Consider the following 19955-nt stretch of genomic DNA (forward strand, 5'->3'; position numbering starts at 1 on the left):
TTTATTGCATGAACATTTACTACATGAATGAATGGGATGAACACTACGAAGACAAGAATTTACATCATTCTGAGCCCATAGATACAGACAAGTATAACATCAGTAAATAAGAATTAGAAGTGATTATAATTATTACTTACCCATTTGCAATTCAGAGATGGTTTCCACCAATGACCAGTCTAAACTGTAACCACAATGAGATTTGTCCATCAGATTGTCTAACACTTGTCTCACTGTCTGCCTCTCATCCACCATCATAGTTTTTGAGCTGTCATCAGACATATGGACTCTGATCACCAACTATTAAGCAGAAAATTAGTAAGGCAAGGAGGATTAACTTCCCACATCTCAAATAAAACCATATTTTTTAAGATCTTGTTTCTTTTTCTAAGTTTTCATTAAAATAGCATAAAATATTAAGTACAATCAAAACATTCCCTCAAAATGTAAAAAGCCATAAATGGTGGTTAGATATCTGTATCACAGACACTTAACCAGATACTGTTCTCCTTCAGTATAATAGAGTAAATATAAAGGTCTTCCCAATACAACAACACTGTGCTTTAGTTGTGTGTTAAGGAGGAAAAAAATCCCTCCTGCCAGAATGTCCTGTTCTGATTAATAAAGCGTCTCTGTGACAATTTTTCTCACATATTTGGTGGAACAACCATAGATACAGAGTTCTGTACAACCTTACATAGGATGAGAATTTTTTAGATCTGCAATTCAAGCTTTCTGCCCACTTCCTCCATATTTTCTAGAAATGCTGATTATGTAAACAAAATACCTATACTAAATAACCTTCTTCTGGGGAGTACGAAGCATTAGTGCAAAAGAAATCTGCTTTTAAAACACAATGGCTTTTCACAGGCACTTTAAAGAGGTCACTGTCCAGAAAGAAAAATGCAGCCAATTTTTAAGCAATCAAAAAACTTCAGGGAATAGATCCTTCTTGGCAATCATTATGCTCTTTGGTTCCTTTCTTACACCTTGTTCAGCTGGAAAAGTTAAAGCATACTAGATGTAATACACTGGGTGGCTTGTTAATTCTCATCTTCCAACCAGGACAGTTTTTCAGCTTTTGATAAATAAACAGTAAATGCAAACGGCATTTTAAGCTACTGAGACACTCCAAATGTAAAATAAGAATGCTAAATTTCAAGGGAACACTTTATATTCTTTGATAGTGCATCAAGTAATATTGGTAGACTTCCTCCAATTAGTAATCCCTGTCTGTAATCTGGAGTACTTGTATTCCATTTATCACTGGAAAATCCTGCTATGCATAATGGGAAGGGGTCTGTAGAGAAAACAGACAAAAATTTTAAATGTCTGACTGCTTAATACACAAAGACAGTCTCAGGAGGCTGGACCTTCATTTCAGCTCTGGGTGGAAGTTGGCAAAGTCAATTTGCACTAGCTGCAAAATAAGCTATTCCTTAAGAAAAACATGTTTTTCCACATGCTATGATTTTCTTTGTTACATCCCGTCTAAATGAGAAAGTACATTATCGCTCAAGACCGGAAGACTAGAGTGTTCCTATTTTATTTAGGGCAACTTAAGGTTAATAGAAACAAATTAAAAGAATTTTGTCTGCATTTGCCAGGTGAGTAAGTATAAAATAAAGATCTTATGAACGAGTATAAATAATTTACCTTTTTCACTTGTGCCTCTTTAATCTTCTCTAATGCAACCCTAATCTTCTCAGCTTTGAGTTTAGCCGCCTGTTCCTCCTAGGGGGACACAACACACAGAACTCCAGTTAACATTAACTTCAGGCCAGTTTTAGTGGATTTAATTTGGAGGCTACCATGCTTTAAAACATGAACTGAAATGCTGATTTACCCACGTATAAATCCTCAACTACTTCTTAGTCATGATGAAGACTCATTTTTTAAGACAACTAACATTTAGAAATACAACTGTCATTATCTCCAAAAGAACATACTGGAGGTATGTATTTTGTATAGACATATTTGGCATTTCTCTGTTCTTCCATATTGTAAGTAGCCTTGTGCATTACTAGCAAATATTTTTAGCATATCATGTATTCACAGTCACAGATTTGGACAATACATTTTCAACAAGAGTGTACAATTGAGTACACCCAATAGATTTTTGGTTGATCAACATAAAACATAAATAGCACACTGATAAATATCAGAATTTAACAGCAGACAGAAAGTAGGGGAAACAAATCCTATAAATAGGATTCCACACTATGTGCATTGGTTTGGAATATTTTAAACTATTAAATCCATTTGCAGTAAGTAAGTAGCTTGAATACTCCCTTTATCTTTACTAAACCCAGGCTGTATTTCTCCTCACTTTAAGTATTCTAAGACACATAAAGCAAACAAGTGTTCTCTTCTTTGATGCTCTTTTAAGTAATCTATTTTTGTTACAACTGAAAATGCATTAAAAATCCAGATAATTTAAATCTATTATATTTGCTGATGCTAAAAAAAGTGCATATTGTAAGACTAGCAATACTATTTTTTAATTTCTGGAGATTATTGATACTTCTGTTGACAGTGAATTTGAAATACGCAGCTAAACAAGCAACCACTCTTTTTAAGATGCCATATGCAGGTTTCAGCTTTTATAAATCTTCAGTTGTGGATGTTCATTGTGGCTAACATCTAAAAGCATCATAACTACTTCAAAATCTCTAGAGCAATAAAGAAACATATTGAATAAACAAACGCCCTCCGAAATATTCAATCTCCTTAGAGATTTTTCACAGATCAAAAGTAGCACAGCCCATCACAACAACACTCAGCATGCCACAGACACTTAGTTCTGCATTGCTTTCTTGCATGAATGTAATTTGTGGTTCCTTTACCATGTGTTTAGATGGTTGCTTTTCTTGTAAAAGTCAAGATTCAGCTGTCCTGAAATCCAGAGTTTAAGTTTTCAACTTTTCAGTAAATAACTAATGTTCCTATTAACTGCCAAAGGGTATTCCCTATGCTACTTATGTAGTCTCACTTAACTTTTGCTCCCTCACACCTGTGACACCCCCCCCCCCCAAAAATCAGCTAGACAGCACAATAGGCTGCCTTGTGCGAAACATAATTCTTTTCAATAGAATGAACCAGCAAGCTGACACAAGCAGAAATAGTGTGAGCTTGAAATATTATCTGGGAACTCAATTACCTAGGAACATAGGTTTTTATTAGTCTACAGGGAACTATGGCTTTTTATTCACCGTAAAGATGGTGTCATATAGCTTAGCAAGGTTAAATCAGATTAGCATTCTACTAAAAACAAACAGTGCCATGATACCTAGAATCATTTAAATGTAAAACACACCTAGAACTCTAAAATATTCTTCCTTAACATTAACCATATCTATCTGTAGAAATAAACTACTACTGAAAAACAAGGCTTTAAATACTTGTATGTTTCTAAAAGTGATGCTATGCACCTGTAAATTATGAAATCAGCAAGAGCAAAAGGCTTTTTTAAAATTTTATCATACATTCGGAGAAACTGTAATTTATGGTTTAAAAAAGCTGCTCATTAACCCAACCATAAACCTTTATTGCTGTACAAAGCTTGACAGCACATTTGGTTTTGCTCTTCACTAAAGTCAAGCAGCACAATTTTGCACAGGCAGAAACAAGAGAGCAAGCAACAAGGAATCAGCTGGGGGCCTCTCATATACCTGCGCCAACACAGCCTCAATATCTTTGTCGATCTCCAAGTTTACAACCCATTATTCTCTAAAATGCTTTTAAAAATAAATAAATATGTAGACCAAAAAAAGATTTTGAGGATTTACTACTTTAACACCTACCAATTACTTTTCATTTCCCACTCAATTTTAATGTGGGTTCAGGGATCAGGATTTCTTATACTTTACTAGAGTTTAATAAAGCCAGTTTAAATTTAAATGAAATTTAAAATGAAATTTAATTTTAAACAAAAACCCAAAATTACAATAATAAAAATAAGAACCTGTTTCAATTGGCAACAAATTATAAAGAGAGGTCTTAATCTACTTACTGAAAATGCACAGAGAAAAAGGAAGTAAGAATTACAAATTTCTGAAAGCACACAGTAGTCAAGGATTTTTATTCAAGTTTTTCTTTATAGTTAGTGCTTAGTTGCATCAGTGCTGTTGTGACAAATGATGTTTCACTGAAGCAGGAGGAACAACTATCTATTTTGATTACTTAATGAAATAATTTAATAATTACAGAATCCTTCAAAACTTGTAACAATCTATTCTGTTTCTCTCCTAATGGCCCAAGAAAACAACTATCCACATCCCCTCCCCATCAAAGCCACCCCAAAACTATACTCAGGCACAAACACAGGCTCTCTCCTCTCCTGTACACGGAACCAAGACAACTTCTCAATGGGAGGAAAGATGTGCAACCCAGCAGCTTGTGCTAAGCTAACAACGTTTTTCATTTCACACAAAGAAAGGTGACAGGTAGCAAAAATACCTGACCACAATTGTAAGCTATTCAATGCCACAAACTAACAAGGCCAGGACATACAGTCAAATCATATTTAAGCTAGGTATTTGTTTCACCATTGCTAGTAAATCTTTCTAGTAATAGCAATGCAAGTTAGGTTGCCAAAGCATAATAAACATGCACATAAATGGCAGGACTGCTGTTTAGGTCATGGCTTCACAAGTGGCATACACCAACGTAAGTATCTGATACAGCTGATATGCCTGCCTGCCTTGCGCAGCATTATTTCTCAATTATAGCATAGTGCTGCTTTGGCCACACAAACAATTCAGTCAGGTGTCTGGTTGAAAATTAACACAGCAGAAACATTCAGCAGTATCCACTCTGTGACAGGACTGCCTTTATGGCCACATAGATGCTATGGAAAAGCATAAAGGAGATGCATACATATACCCACTGCGTAAAAACACAAAACATAAAGGAGTGTCATTTCTATCTCTGACAGGAAAAGGATGTTCACTTTTAGTAGCAGTACATATGCCTGTAAATTTGCAACATAAATTCCTCACTTTAATGGAACAACTTTGGGAGTATTGTTATACTTGTATTTTAAAGTTTTGAGTTGAAATTACTTTTGGTTATGGAAAACATCACACCTGATTTAAAGAATGCCTGTCAACATATTTGGGTTAAGAACTTGCTCATCCAAAATATCCTAATGTATTGTGAACTAAAATTGAAGGAGTACGGCTCTGCAACGCAATAGTCTTAAGTTAATGAATTTTTCTTTGTATTTTTATACCAGAACTCAGTTTTCAATACTTTTAGCCTATACTGGAATATTGGAAAGAATTACCCCCCAAAATCTAAAGTTAAGGTTTCCTTAATATAATGACAATTACAGTCTCCTGCCCCAGTTCCCAGTTAAATGTGCGGCTAAAGATATTCCAGCTGTGTTTTAACATTAAATATGCAAGATGTGTGCTATGACAGAGCTGACATTACTCAAATGACTTTATGCCTCACATTTCTAAGGCAGGGTTTTATTTTTTGTTTCATTGTACATTTTGAAAGTGTCATTAACTGATCCCTTTTACAGAGATCACAGGGAGAATGGAAAACAGGGAAAATGGAAAAAGGGCGGGGAGATCACTTGAAAAAAGTTACAGTATTTAGGAAAGCTAGTAATTAAATGGTAAGAGGTAAGTAACAAAGTCCACATTTCATTTAAATTAGCAGGGTAGATACCCAGGTCACAACATGTGTAAAAGAAAAAATTTCTTTTATGTTCAATATTTGAATTTTTTTTCTGAAGTCTTTCTTTGAATGCAGATAAGAAGATAACGAAAAACACAAGTCACATTGACTTCTGAAGGACTAGAACCAAGTATCCACTGTTCATTTTCCTAGCTACAGTCTAGCCTCAGGTAGAAAGGCAATCACTTATTTTGCAAGGACTCTCCTTCCTGCAGAGTTTTTATTGAAACACAGGTTCCTGTTACTTGAGAACACCATATTAACATCTCAATTTGTACCTAATTCCCCAAAACTTCAAGACATCTTTATTAGCCCCATGTTTACTGTGTATCAATCAGAACATTAATCACATTAATGAAGTGTTTTCTGTTGGTTGTTTTCATTTATTATTAAAAAAAAAGGACCACTAGAACAAGTGTGTATGTGATCAGCACTGGAAGGGGAAAGGCCAATGAGTGAACACTAACAGCAGTTTTTCTGTATTTCTTGATAAACTCATTAGGACAGGCAGAACACCCCTACCCTGAAAAACCATGTGTGGCAATGTTGGCACAGCCCATTTATAAACAGTGAACTTGTGTTTACAGTAGTAGCTCACGAGCATTCTCAAAAACATATGTTTTATTACATTTCTGCTCAAAATAATCCAGAATAACCTATATGAGCAGAGCAGGAAGGGAAAAAAGACATTACTCTTTTTCAAAGCTCACTAAATGTGAGTGTACAGCAGCCATTTTTCCCAGTGAAGGGTCCATCCTCCTTAACGGAGAGTCATCAAAGATTTCCTCCTTCCTTCCCAACTTAATACAGGGTTTTCTATATCTCTGGCACATTCCTGAGATATTGTCACATTGTATCATGTTAATAAATATGGAAATGCAGGTAAAGCAGTAGTAGTTTTGTGGGTTGTGTCTGAGAATTATTCACCTGCAAATTTTTTAAATATTACAATGACATGACACTGGGGTAGTGCCATATTTTTCCTTTGATCTACTTCTGTGCACCATTCACAAACTTTTTGCTATTAGAAGTCTAACTCCAACACAGAAGATGTCTTCTGAATGAAAATTGGAAAGCAGCAGTTATATTTTAAATGCATCTCAAAGTCACACTGGCTCTTGTCACAAGTTCCTACAGAAAAGATCTTTTCCCCCACAGTCTATTAGGGCAAAGAAGGAAGGCCAAGAGATAGGTGGCAGTTGCTTATGAACTTAAATGAATAACGGTATCTATGAATCTCTCCAGAACTTCCCTTGTGCTTGATCACAAGTTACCCAGTACTTAAGCTTTTCACATTTCCCCCCATTGATATGGGGCCATACTACATAACATATACTATTTGGCAAAGTGTTAATGCTAGAAATGTGATGCAAGGAAATTTTCACAGACAAACTTGGCAGTGCTGCTTCTTATTAAAGAGAACCACTGTGCAACTTTAACAAGATCAGAACGTTATTTGCTTGTAATATCATTAAACCAATTGGTTGAGAAGAAAACTGCGATGCTAGTGTCTATCTCGAATTGAAGTTGAGGAAGAGATGATGCAAAACCAGTACCTCAGCTACCTCAAAGGATGAGGAAAAGCAAAAGTTAAGTTTGGCCATATTAAAAAAATAGGGATGTCCTTATCCCTGGGAAATCTGTTTTTCATACTTTTCACAGAATGGCTGAGATCATCTTGTCCAACTCCCCCCCCCAAGCACAGCCACCTAGACCCAGGTGCCCAGGACCGTGTCCAGATGGTTTCAGAGTATCTCCAAGGATGGAGACTCCACAACCTCTCTGGGAACCTGTGGCAGTGCTCAGTCACTCTCACTGTAAAAAATTGTTTCCTGATATTCAGACAGAGCATCCTGTGTTTCAATTTGTGCCCATCACCTCTGGTCCTGTAACTGGGCACTAATGAAAACAGCCTGGCTCCAACCCATCTTCTTTACACCCTCTCTTCAGATATTTGTACACATGATGAGATCCCCCCCAAGCCTTCTCTTTGCCAGGCTGAACAGTCCCAGCTCTCTCAGCCTCTCCTCACAGAAGAGATGCTCCAGTCCCTTCATCACCTTCGTGGCCCTTTGCTGAACTCTTTTCAGTAGCTCCGTAAATGCTTTGTACTGGGGAGCCCAGAACTGGACACATTACTCCAGGTGTGGCCTCACCAGTGCCGAGTAGAGGGAAAGGATCGCCTTCACCCACCTGCCCCCAATGCAGCCTAAGATAGTTAGCCTTCCTTGCTGCAAGGGCACACTGCTGGCTCATGGTCAACTTGGTGTCTGCCAGAACTCCCAGGTCCTTTTCTGCCAAGCTGCTCTCCAGCTGGGTGATCCTCAGCATGGACTCATGTATGGGGTTGCTCCTCCCCAAGTGCAGAACTTCACACTTCCCTCTGTTGAGCTTTGCAAAGTTCCTGTCAGCCCGTTTCTCCAGCCTGCTTAAGTCCCTCTAAATGGCAGCACGACCCTCTGGCATGACAGCCATACCTCCCAGTTTGGTGTCATCAGCAAACTTGCTGAGGGCACACTCTGTCCCATCATCCAGATCAGCAATGAAGATGTTAAAGAGGACTACACACAGTACTGACCCCTGGGATACACTGCTAGTTACTGCCATCAAACTATACTTGGTGCCACTGGTCACCACCGTTGGGGCTGGCCATTCAGACAGTTTTCAGTCCACCCCACTGTCTGCTTATCCATCCCATACATCAACAGCTTGTCTATGAGGGTTAGCTTGTCTACAGGGTTAGGGCTGAGCAAAAGAGCACCTAGAGGCTCACTGGAGTGGTGCTGGAATTAGGCAGCCAAAGGCAAGCTGGAGCAAAGAGATCAGTGCTGAGGAGTAGTTTTTGGTCTGGGCCAGAGGTGGGGGACTTAGTCCAAGCCTGAGCCAGAAATCAGGTTAGCATTTGCCCCATCATCCTAATCATTAATGAAGATGTTGAAAAGTACTGGACCCAGTATTGACCTCTGGGGTGCACCACTGGTTAATGGCCTGCAGCTAGTCTTCAGGCCATTTTGAAATTATGCTCTAAGGTATGGCAGAATAAAATCTTATTCAGCAGGGACATACATTCTGCTGTCCCTCTGAAAGAAGGGCAATGAAGAAAAAAAACCTCAAAAATTTGCAAGAAATTTCACTGGCTCATTATCCCTTGAAGCATCCATCGGCACTAGATGATCTTCCTGCTTGCCCCTGAATAGGATCTACTCGTTAACTGCTCTAGGCCAGGCTTCTCATTGGGGCTACCTAAGGCAAATAGTTATTTTACAGTTATAGTTACTTCATCTAGTATCAAAGGTACTAGATCTGAGACCAGGAAAAAGTAAGAAAGGGGAGAGGAAAAAAAAAACAAACCAGGAGGGAGAATAAGCCTTAGAAACCATGGTAAGGAAGTTTGAGAGTGGAAAGAAAACTACAGCGTAGCAGATGGGGCACTAGGACTGACTGGGAAGGAGTCAGGGCAGAAACACAGATTTGAGGACATAGGCTGTTTGTCTAACAATGTATCCGCAATAGCTTATTATAATTCATTCCAAGACAGAGGTTACATTAAAATTACACAGGAACATCATGCCGATCACAGCGGATTAGTATAAAGCAGCTTGTTGAATAAAAATTTTATATCATCATTTTCAGCATCGCACAAAACCCTGCCACTAACCACCCACATCCTTTCTGTGGTTTCCACGTGTGGCCATCACAACTTCCTCAAAAACTGGCTGTAGGAGGCTGGAGTTTCCACATTATGCTTACATCCTTTGCAGATTAGAAATAAATTGCTGTATTTTTAAACTTCATTAAAAAAAAATCTCAAACAGATGCTTCATTCAAGAATGAACGCATCTGAATCAGGTTGACCTAAGACGCATAAAGCCAGCTTCACAACTGATTTATTCAAAGGTCTGAAGGGATTACAGTGCCGTAGTAACCAAAATCTACAAACCAGGGGAACCAACATTTGGAAGAAGAATATGTGCCTTTCGAGTCAACAAGAAAAGAATAATGAAGTACTATATATTTGGGAAGAGAGGGCATAACATGATTCCTTTCCTCCAGATGCTGACATACATATCTGAAGCATTACATCATTACATCACCACCATCTGGCTTCCTGATCACCTTCAGCTTCACACGCATCAGAATAACAGAAGAAATGGTAACTTCAAAATCCAGCATGTTACATTTCTATTTCCTATTTTCATGTCCTAAACTGGGATATATTTGAGCCCTGAAATACTCTCAAAATTATTTGTATGTGCTCTTTATTTCACAGCCATAAGCTTAGTTTTCAGTATTCACTTGATGGCTTAATTCCAACCCTACAGACAAACAATCTTACAGATTTGACATTGAAGATACATTGCTTTATTTTCCATATTCAATAACTTATTTCACTAATATGCTTTCACTTCTTTCTGTTTTCAAAAAAAGGGCTTGAATGTGTGTGAACAATAACATAGGGCATTATGTTTAAAAATGAAGAGACCACCACAATGAATAGATCATTTTCTGTGCTGCCCTATGCTGCGACAAGAACTGTGTTTGTGCATAGTTGTAATGCAAAACAAATCTGGTCCATGACTAGAATTTTTACAACTAGTTATATTATCAGAGGGTAAAAATAGTATTATTCCCCTAAAGTGTCTTAGTCTCAATATAAGCGGTAGACAGATTAAAGAAGGGGAAGAATACAAGTAACAGTAAGACAATAAGAAATACTTGACATACTAGTGCTGCAACATGATCCTGCAGTTAACTGTTATAACACCTTGCTACAATTGCAAGGCAAAGCCCCATTTCTTGGGACTGCTTCTCTCATACTGGGGCTTACCTAATGTTACAGCAAGCTGAAGAGATCAAAGCAGCAAAGTGAACTTCCATTTCATCATTTTACTAAAGGTATTTCTCTCTGCAGCAGGTCAGAAGAGAACCAGTAGATATCCACACCAGGACTGCATGCTCAGCAGTCAGAAATAGAGGGTACAGCTGTACTAAAACAGTCCTAAGCTGAGCTAACAACAAACTTTATCCTCAGAACATCAGCAAGCTCACCAAAAGCACCTGACTCGAAGGGCTACAAAGTCTAATACGCCCAGACAGAGGCTTAGAACTCCAAACATTTAACTTCAGGAGTCTATTAGAATCACTGATAGGAGGCAGTCCATGGTAATATGACACAACGGACTTAATATCTTATGCATTTTTTTAATTGAAGTTCCATATGCTAACCAACACTCATTCTGTAGATAAAAAACAGAAGGGAGGATATGAAAACACATGGAGATGAAAGAGAGAAAATTATGTTTTCTATTTGTGCCACAGCCATTGTTAATCTATTTGCAATCAAGCAAGGTTTGGTGGCCATTTGCTTTGTTGGGCATGCAGGGGCAAGGAGCTGATGGCGGGGAGAAGAAAGAGGCATGGACTTAAGTTTTACACAAAACAATCACAAGAGCAGAAAATTACTTGGTTTTGGCTATTTATACTCCTCTAGCAGACAGCCTGAAAATTTGCTGTCAAGATGCATGCTGAGCATTTTAAGAAGAATGTTAAGGTATTTAAGAAAAAGCAGTAAAACAGTTCTAAACTTTCATTGTAAAATACAGACTGCTTATGCTCAGCAAACATTATCCTTATTGTTTTGAAGTCACCAAGGTACATTTTTTCCCACTTCAGGCTTGCCTGAGGTTTCTCCTCTACAGTGCCTATTTTAGAAAAACAACCCAAGCGGTGGTTTGCAGTAGCATCAGACATGATGAAGATTCAAAGTTTTCTCAACAATGTGAAGCTGTATATTCTTCATCCCAGCTTGTTTTTTCATCAAGGAGATTTACAGCTTGTTCCATCCCTCCTACTCTAGTTTCAAAAGGAAATATATATAGAAAATGTAATTGTTAAACTGAATGGCAATTTGTGCTCTCTTAGTACATTATTCACCTCTTTCCTGTAAAGAAAATGAATTTATAATTAGGATTTGTACTTATCTGGATCATTAGACCACTGTCTTACTAGGATATTCTCCCCACATTATATCAAGACAGCATTCAAATTCTTAAAAAAAAAATAATCCCATTACTACAGTTTATTTTCAATACTGCAAGTGAACTTATTTTAAGGATACTACTGCCTTTTAACAGTACCGAATACTCCATTACTTTCCACAGTTGTGATTTTTTTTTTTTTTTTAAACTAGTGAATGGAAATAGATTGGCCTACTCCAACAAAAAATGGAAATATTTTGTTCCATAGAAACAGAACAAAAGAACTTATAGCTCAGGACATTTCCTTTTCAGCTAAGGCATTTTACCTGCTGAAATTAAGTATTTGCCAAGAACTTAAAGATTTCGATAAATCTGCAAAAACAAACAATAAAATTCAGCCTTTAAAGGCACCTTGGACTATCAGGAAAATCTCATAAGCAAATGCACAGGTTCCTGGAAAGGGCAGGGGTGGGAGGAGCATAGCACACACCAAAAGCATTCTTTCTACATAGTCACATACAGGTGGAAAGAAGAAGCATCACCTTGGTCAGCAAATGAGAAGGCTTTCCTGCAATGTTTCTCAGAAGGAGGGAGGTTTCCCTGTCCAAATAGGAGTGCTTGTGCAGAAAGAAAGAGAAAGAACATTAAGTCAAAAGAAGTCAGTATAGTAACTTTATAGTGTCTTGATTACAGAAGATAAAGTAGAGTTTAAGGAAAAAAACCCTACATCATCACTTCATTTCCCACCCATAAAAAACGTGAACATTCCCAAACACTATGAGCCTAACACACTAGTATAAAAGCAGTTGTGCTAATAGAGAACACTGTTTTAATCTTCCCGTGTACAAAATGTCACACAATAGAATTAAGAAAATATTTGCTTACCTGCCACTGGTTTCTCTTCTGCAAGAGACAACTTATTTTTAAAGACGTTTAGAACTACAGAAGTAAGAAAACATGCACTTACAGCAGCTTTTCAAAATCCTATCCAGTCTTCCAAAACCGAACATTCTAATTTCATTACGCAAACATAAAGCCACTAAAAATTGGTCATCTTGGAGACAAGGAACTAGTTTCATCCTTTCTACACTGGCTGCTGCTTCCACAGTTAAAGAAAAAAAAGTGTTACCATAGTAATAATCCAAACCTGACTTACAGTTAATTTTTTTTCTTTCTTTTTTAAAGGACTTAAGTCTCTCTTCTGTTATACAGTCCAAATTATATAAGCCAAGAAGTTAGAAACAAATCCCCATATTTCTTTTGGAAAAGAAATTAGCAGAAAATATGTTTTAATCTATCTAAAAAGGGGAAGCAAAATCAGTAGCAACCAGTAGAGAAGAACTTCTCAAAAGGCAAAAATCAGTTAATGACAGTTAACAGTGTGATTATCTTCTCTAGCATCTGCTACAGAGGAACAACAAAACCATCAGCCCACAGGAATTTGCAGAACCACAGAGTCACAAGTCTGTTAAGGAAATTAGGCTAATACTGCGGCACTTAAGAGTATTAAGTACATCTCCTGTGTATCACCACTGTACTGCAAATTTTGTCCCATGTGGCTGCAGCTGCCTCAGCTTTATTTGTGTTAATCGGTCCAATGCTACATAGAACAAGGCATGACAACTGAGCAGCCTACTATACTCCTGTTTAATAATTAGCAGCACAGCATCCCTGTCTCTTCTTAAGAGCCACAATAAGGTATAGTCTCCTGAAAAAAAATTAAGAGACCATGTCTACAACTTCATGCAAGGCAATATCAAATATTTTGGTGCATACAGTTCCTGCAAGCAGAGTTTACTTGATTTGACTGCCACATGCTGGGATGAGTAATCAAGGTTCTTTAGCAGGCTTCAGACGTTACAACTCAGAAAAGACTCTACACGGCATCTGAAGTAAAATCTAGGCTCCAGTCCAAGCTCTATCTGGTACTTAGCCACTAATACAGACACAGGTTATGCTACAAACTGAATGAAGATTTTTCTGCCTCCAGGTTAATTACTGGCTGTGTCTACATCGTATGTTTTAGAAGCACAGCAGTGCTGCCTAGTGACAAATTTTTCACACCTCAAGCACATACTGATCTGAGCTTTGTGATGCAGGAACTGGTATAATTAAAAGGTCTCATGCTTTGTTTATAGTCATACAGAATTCTCAGATTAGACTTCCTGACATAATCATATCATCGGGTCCAATGAAATAATACATTCTGCTTTTTCTACACACACAGGATTTCCAGCAACTTCAATGATACTTAAGAAAGGCTATCATTTAAAGAACAGTTCGTTTACTCAGCCTGAGCAAGCCTGAGGCAATGCTAATATTGCTGGTGAATAATACAGCTTTGCTTAACTTGAAGGCAGACTGATTCTCTTTTTATGATTTCTGCTAGGTGCATTTTTACTCTCAATTGCATCCTTTCCTACACAGAAGCTCTAACTTCACACACAGTCATTTTAGAATGGTCTCATTACAACATATTACTACAGAACTTCTGGAATAAATTGGTTGGCTCAATGCAGAGCTCAAAAATATACATAAAAATCCAAAGACAAGTTCAAGAAAGTTCTTTAAAAGAGTTTCTTGATAGAGTTCTTCTCAGACATCACAAATTCTAGTTAATATGGATCACTTTTTCTTGATGAATGGAGCACTGCCGTAGAAAGAACATTACTGTGTACATTTGTAGCCTTTTCCTTGGGGTTTAGCCACCTTCTCTTCTTAACCTACCAGTCAACAATAGTGTCAGTATAAAGAAGGGATATTGAATTGCTCCTTAAAGGAAATATTATTTGCTGGAGAATATTTCTGCTACAGAGAAGCTCAAGGCAGATCATTTAACCTCCTTCCTATCATTGGTCATTTTGGCTGTTGCCATCTTGCATTTAAGTACAGTGGAGCTTTTCTCCACTAAGGAACTTTTATTTTTTCCAGAAATGGGAACACCATATATTTCTTACAAAATAATAACCACTGAGGACTTTGCTAATACTGCTTTCCAGACCTGCAGCAAAATATGAAAATATGAAATAACCCCAGGAATGTTATTCTGGAAATCAAGAATGACGGTATTTCATGGGAACAGGTGTTGGCCAGTAAAATGTGAAATAACAGTGTGACATCAACTACCCATGTGAGTTTTAGCTGGAGAGACATGTCTAGAACACAAAGACAAGAGTTCTTTGCCAGACACCTTTTGTCCATGGCCCCTTCCTACTGTGTAACACATTCTGCAGTACTGCAGATACCCACAAGTTAGAATGAGCACAAATAGCAAAGTAACAGGAAAACCCAAGTTCTAGGAATTACAGATTGGCTGAACAACAACTATGTGCACATAACATTTTTAAAATATTTGACCTGCACAAACTACTAGAGAAAGAAAAAAAAAGTAAGTTTCATTTTAGAACAACAATGTGTTACTCTCACAATCCATAGCTTTAAAGCATTTAGTCCATTTCAAAGGAAAGACTTCAGCTTAAACATCAAGCTTTGAGGGGAACAGACCAGGCTCCTGGGAACAGTCCATTGTTCAGGGAAAGATAAATATTTTGTTATTTTTTGTCTTAAGATACTACAATCACATTGGACCACAGAGAGGATCTAAGTAGCCCACTCTTCCTCTCTACTTCAGGAGATCAAATATGTATCCAAGCTCTGACAATATAAATGCTTGATCTTTCCAAATAAATTAACCTACTTTTCTGCCCCAAGTATTTTCTCTGACTAAAAATAACACCAATGAAGTCTAGGATGAACAAACAAAAAACATCAATTACTCCTAGGTAGTTCTAGTCTTCCACCATGAAAAGCATCTGTTCTCCTCCTACTTGCTCCCATCACAAAAAGAGAAGTCATGCCCTGGCAACAGAGGTCTACCCCCCAGTGCATCATCATAAGTTCATTTAGGATATAAAAACAATTCCAGCTACACAAAGTAGTATGTCCCGTCCCCCTCACACCTCCCTGCAATGCCAATAATCTTTCTATCCTGTTGCAGTAAGCTGATTGCTTCCACAGTACAAGGCCTTAATTTCTCATAATGGGTATTTTCAGTTTTAAATTTTTTAAATCTTCATGCAACCAGAATATTAAATTATCCTTGGAAGGTAAAAGTAGTTTGAAACATCATAGAAGTATCAAAATTTGACAAAAGCTTCAGAGAAGGCAGAAACATGCAATTCTTTATAATAGGCATGAAATTATATACGAGCTAGGTTGCAACAGTGTCGGAAGGCTATTTAATCGCTGCATTCACTAAAATACTCAGTGAAGCTTATTCAACATGAGTAACACTGAGTCAAAGACTTGATGCCTAATTTATTTACCAAATTCTTTAAAGATTGCATATTTCTAGGCCAGCACTCAACTAAGGGTGCAAACCCAAATAGCATATAACATGTGCACTGTTCAGAGCTGGCTAAAAAGCCTTCTAGTAGAAGAATTATAAAGCTGTATTTTTTTATGTACAGGCTAGCTTTCTCAATAAAGTACAGCCATGAATTACAGCCATACCTTTTCATACGTTTTTGTATAAAATGACTGATGCAAATGCAGTGCAACTGAAAAAGCTTCACAAAGTTATTTCCACTAGAGGTAGAAAAAATTCACTTAATAGGCATTAGCAGATGTTAAAATTTTCTACCAAAAGGGGATCTACAAAATCACTCTGTCAATAGAAGAATTTTAAAACCCACACTTATATCTTGATATTTTAAATGGTGAATACAGAGCCAGACTCCACTTAGGATTCCCAGTTAATCTAACACCAACCACTACTCAGGCAGAACTCAAAATACCATAGCCTAGTGATCTATGTCAAGGGGTGACAAAGTGACAGTGCACAAAAAGTACAGAAACATTTTTACATTAAAAGATGGACTATGGTGATCAAAATTTCAGAACTAACAAAAAAAAGCATATAAATAAGCCTACTAATGTCTCCATAACAAACTTCAGCTGGTACGGATAATCACAACACAGAAAATTAGATTTGGGTAAAATTAACATTAAAATTTAAAACTTGTAGATGCTGTTAAAACAAAAAATTTTAAATAGTTTTCTCATGTAGTTCATTCAGGAAAGACAGCTAGCCTTGATGTTTATAAAAACATGGAATATAGTCATGTTCCAAATTATGTTTTGGACTTCAAAGGTTTCCTATATCCTTTTTTTGAAGATAGGAATGTAACATCCACTATTTTCAGGCCTAAATACCAGAAGTTCATGGACAGCTGTTGAATATTGCATTTCACAGTGTTTTCAGAGAACTCAACACAATACTCCTCTTACATACAAGTAGTTGCTTATGCCAGAATGTTTTTTCAATGCTGAAATATCTTCATACCAATCACCAACTCTACATCTACAAAACATGTTTGCTAAACATAATAGAACAGATGGACTACCAGGAAAATGAAAATACCTTTCAAATACTCAGAATATAATTGATTACACTATACTAAATGACAAGTAACCCCCTACATGGCCAAAAGCTCAAGATTTTCTCCCCTATTATCCCCGCCAGTTCCTTTATGAAAAGTTCAGTGGGTTGTTCTAATTCTTAAGGTTTGAAGGTCTTAGGATAGAAGCCAGTTTGAAAAAAACCCACAAAAAACCCCCAAGAAATGAAACACACAAAAGCAATCATTGAAATTATTTCTAAACCAACACTGAATTACTAACACTGAACATATTAGAATTATTTTTTTGCAGACAGTAACTCATGGATATATTTTAAGAAGTAAAGATCCTTTTAGAAGAGGTGATAAACTGAGCTGTCTAGCTAGGTTCTGAAAGATGCAGTCTGTGTAGCCCATCTTGCAACTGTAGCAGGCCATTCCTTCACAGGTAACATGCTATATACATTGCCTCATTTCTTCAATTCTACTTGCACATTTTTGCAAAACCTTGACAATCAGATTCATATCAAACACTGATCCATGTTCTTTTTACACACCTGACTACCACTCAGTACAGAAGTGGGACAAATTTAGAAAGATTCAATCTCATTGCTAAGATACAGTTGTATTGAATTCCTCTAATTTTAAGGTAAGGGCTCGGAATACATACATGCAGGTTTAAAAACAGTACAATACAAAATGAAAGGTGCCAAATATATTCTTTACACTGTCAATTAACAAATAATGAATAAAACCTGGGTGGCACGTGTAAGAAGACGACAACGTGGCAATCTTCTAAGGTATTTTAATCTTATTGTTCTAATGCCTAAGTATGTTACAACAGAAAAAACTCCTTTCTGGTTAAATATTATCTGTAGGTTCAAAGACATTATTAACTCAAGGTATGTACAACAAAATAACTTACCTCAGTACATTAAAAAAAAACAATACAAAGTACACTGAGGACTTGTGTACATAAATACCTTGCCACATTTCATGCAAAACTCTTCAACAATTTAACATTAACATACAAACCTAATTAAACCAGCTGGTGGCACTCTTGTGCTACTATTCCAGATTTAATGACCATTGAGAAACGCTACAAAAATCTTTTTTATAAAGCCTCCTTCTGTCTCTAAGAAACTAACTGAAATGAGGCAAACTGAGTAAGCAGTGTCCAAGAGAGCTGTTTCCTTGCAAAACTTTGTTGAAAAGATAACTACTATAGCTTTCATTTCAGCTATATCAGTATGTTGAATTTTTTAGACTCCAGCTTAAAGTATTAGAATCCACTATTTTCAAGAGAACTCAAGAATTAAAAACTGTTTAAACATATTTTTTGTAATTTCATCCCGAAGTGGGACAAAGATAGGAAAGGAGACCTGAAATTTTTCTTTGCAAACTCTGAGATTATGTATTTATATGGGATGTATAAGAGCACACAATATAAAATGATGACCATCTAATTAAAAAAAATCCATTTTCTGCTTTCCTTTGTAATGGGGGTGGTTTAGCCTGGAGAAGATGAGGCTGAGGGGAGACCTTACCACGCGCTACAACTACCTGAAAGGGGGTTGTGGTGAGGTGGGTGTCAGTCTCTTCTCCCAAGTAACAAGCCATAGGACAAGAAGAAATGGCCTCAAGTTGCGCCAGGGGAGGTTTAGACTGGATATTAGGAAAAATTTCTTCACCAGAACGGTTGTCAAGCATTGGAACAGGCTGCCCAGGGAAGTGGTTGAGTCACCATCCTTGGGGGTATTTAAAAGTCATGTAGATGTGGTGCTTAGGGACATGGTTTAGTAGTAGACCTGGCAGTGTTAGGTTAACAGTTGGACTCGATAATCTTAAAAGGTCTTTTCCAACCTAAATGACTCTGATTCTGTGACTGCCAAGAGCAATCATGCTTCAGAAAAAGCATTAAGTGTATTTTAAGTAGTGTTGCCCAATTAATAACTAGACAATAGGCAGTGATAAAGAGGAATAAAAAACTTGACTGTAATGATATACATGGATACCCTACTGCACTGTTGGGATACTAATGAATTAAACTCAAATCACTAATGTGTCAATTTGCCCTCAGCATAAAAATCACAACTATTGACATAAACATAAGCCTTATAAACCTGTCATAACTTACAAGGGTCATTCCAGCTTCCTCTTCTGGAAAGTTAATGGCATGCTTGGACTGATTGATGGAATGTCCCATAGAAACAGTAAAAATGTAGGGAAACAAAAGGAGAAGAGGGGAAAGGGAGGAAGGAGAAAGAAAGGCTTTATTATCGCTCAGAAGAGTGAAGAAAGAAGCAGTGATGGCAATTAACTTAAGCAAAGACAGCAAAACTGGATTAAGATGTTGCAGTGGCCCTCATCCAAATTTCTTATGGACAAATGATCAATTATTTGAAGACAAGAGGAGACTCAGGCTCTCTTCTATGGGAAGGGAGGAGATAGGATACAAGCATGTTTTCAACCACAGTAAGAGGGTAGAGAGTAATCTCAGATAAAAACACTAGAGTAAAACATCTGCAGGCACACAACACACTTTTTTTACCTTTGGAACAAATCAGAAAACAAACCCAGGTAACATTCTCTTTTCACAACCACTTGCTCACTAAACCAACAAGTGAGTTAAATTCTCTAAACACTACAAATAGAAAAAAACATACTGTCACTTTACACAAGCTTATCTGCTTCCCATGTCAGTTCCTCCATACCAGTAAATAACATAATACACTCTGGTGACAATTACTAAGCACATATAAGAAGAATATCCATTTAGTAGAGGTTTATCTTATTTCCAGTTGGCCATACTATTTTAGACCTCTGAGTACCCTCACACTGTAATTCATTTACAAAGAAATGAAGAGGAATACTTCTGTATTTCCACAGT

The 19955-nt window shown here is 37.1% G+C and overlaps 1 protein-coding gene across 1 annotated transcript in view; it reads right to left on the reverse strand.

The window, feature by feature from the left end:
• The window catches only part of RAPH1 (Ras association (RalGDS/AF-6) and pleckstrin homology domains 1), a gene marked incomplete at its 3' end in the record, with an annotated part of 34348 nt that extends 15077 nt beyond the window's left edge, over positions 1–19271 (reverse strand). Inside the window, exons 1-4 of the mRNA XM_010289901.1 lie at positions 19203–19271; positions 12209–12283; positions 1657–1734; positions 141–300 (exon numbers count right to left, since the gene is read on the reverse strand). Coding sequence (XP_010288203.1) covers positions 141–300; positions 1657–1734; positions 12209–12283; positions 19203–19271 — 382 coding nt within the window. The remainder of the gene's footprint in view (positions 1–140; positions 301–1656; positions 1735–12208; positions 12284–19202) is intronic.
• Between the last annotated feature and the right edge of the window lie 684 nt (positions 19272–19955).

This window comes from Phaethon lepturus, unplaced genomic scaffold, assembly GCF_000687285.1.
Source record: "Phaethon lepturus isolate BGI_N335 unplaced genomic scaffold, ASM68728v1 scaffold7016, whole genome shotgun sequence".
NCBI classification, from domain to species: Eukaryota; Metazoa; Chordata; class Aves; order Phaethontiformes; family Phaethontidae; genus Phaethon; species Phaethon lepturus.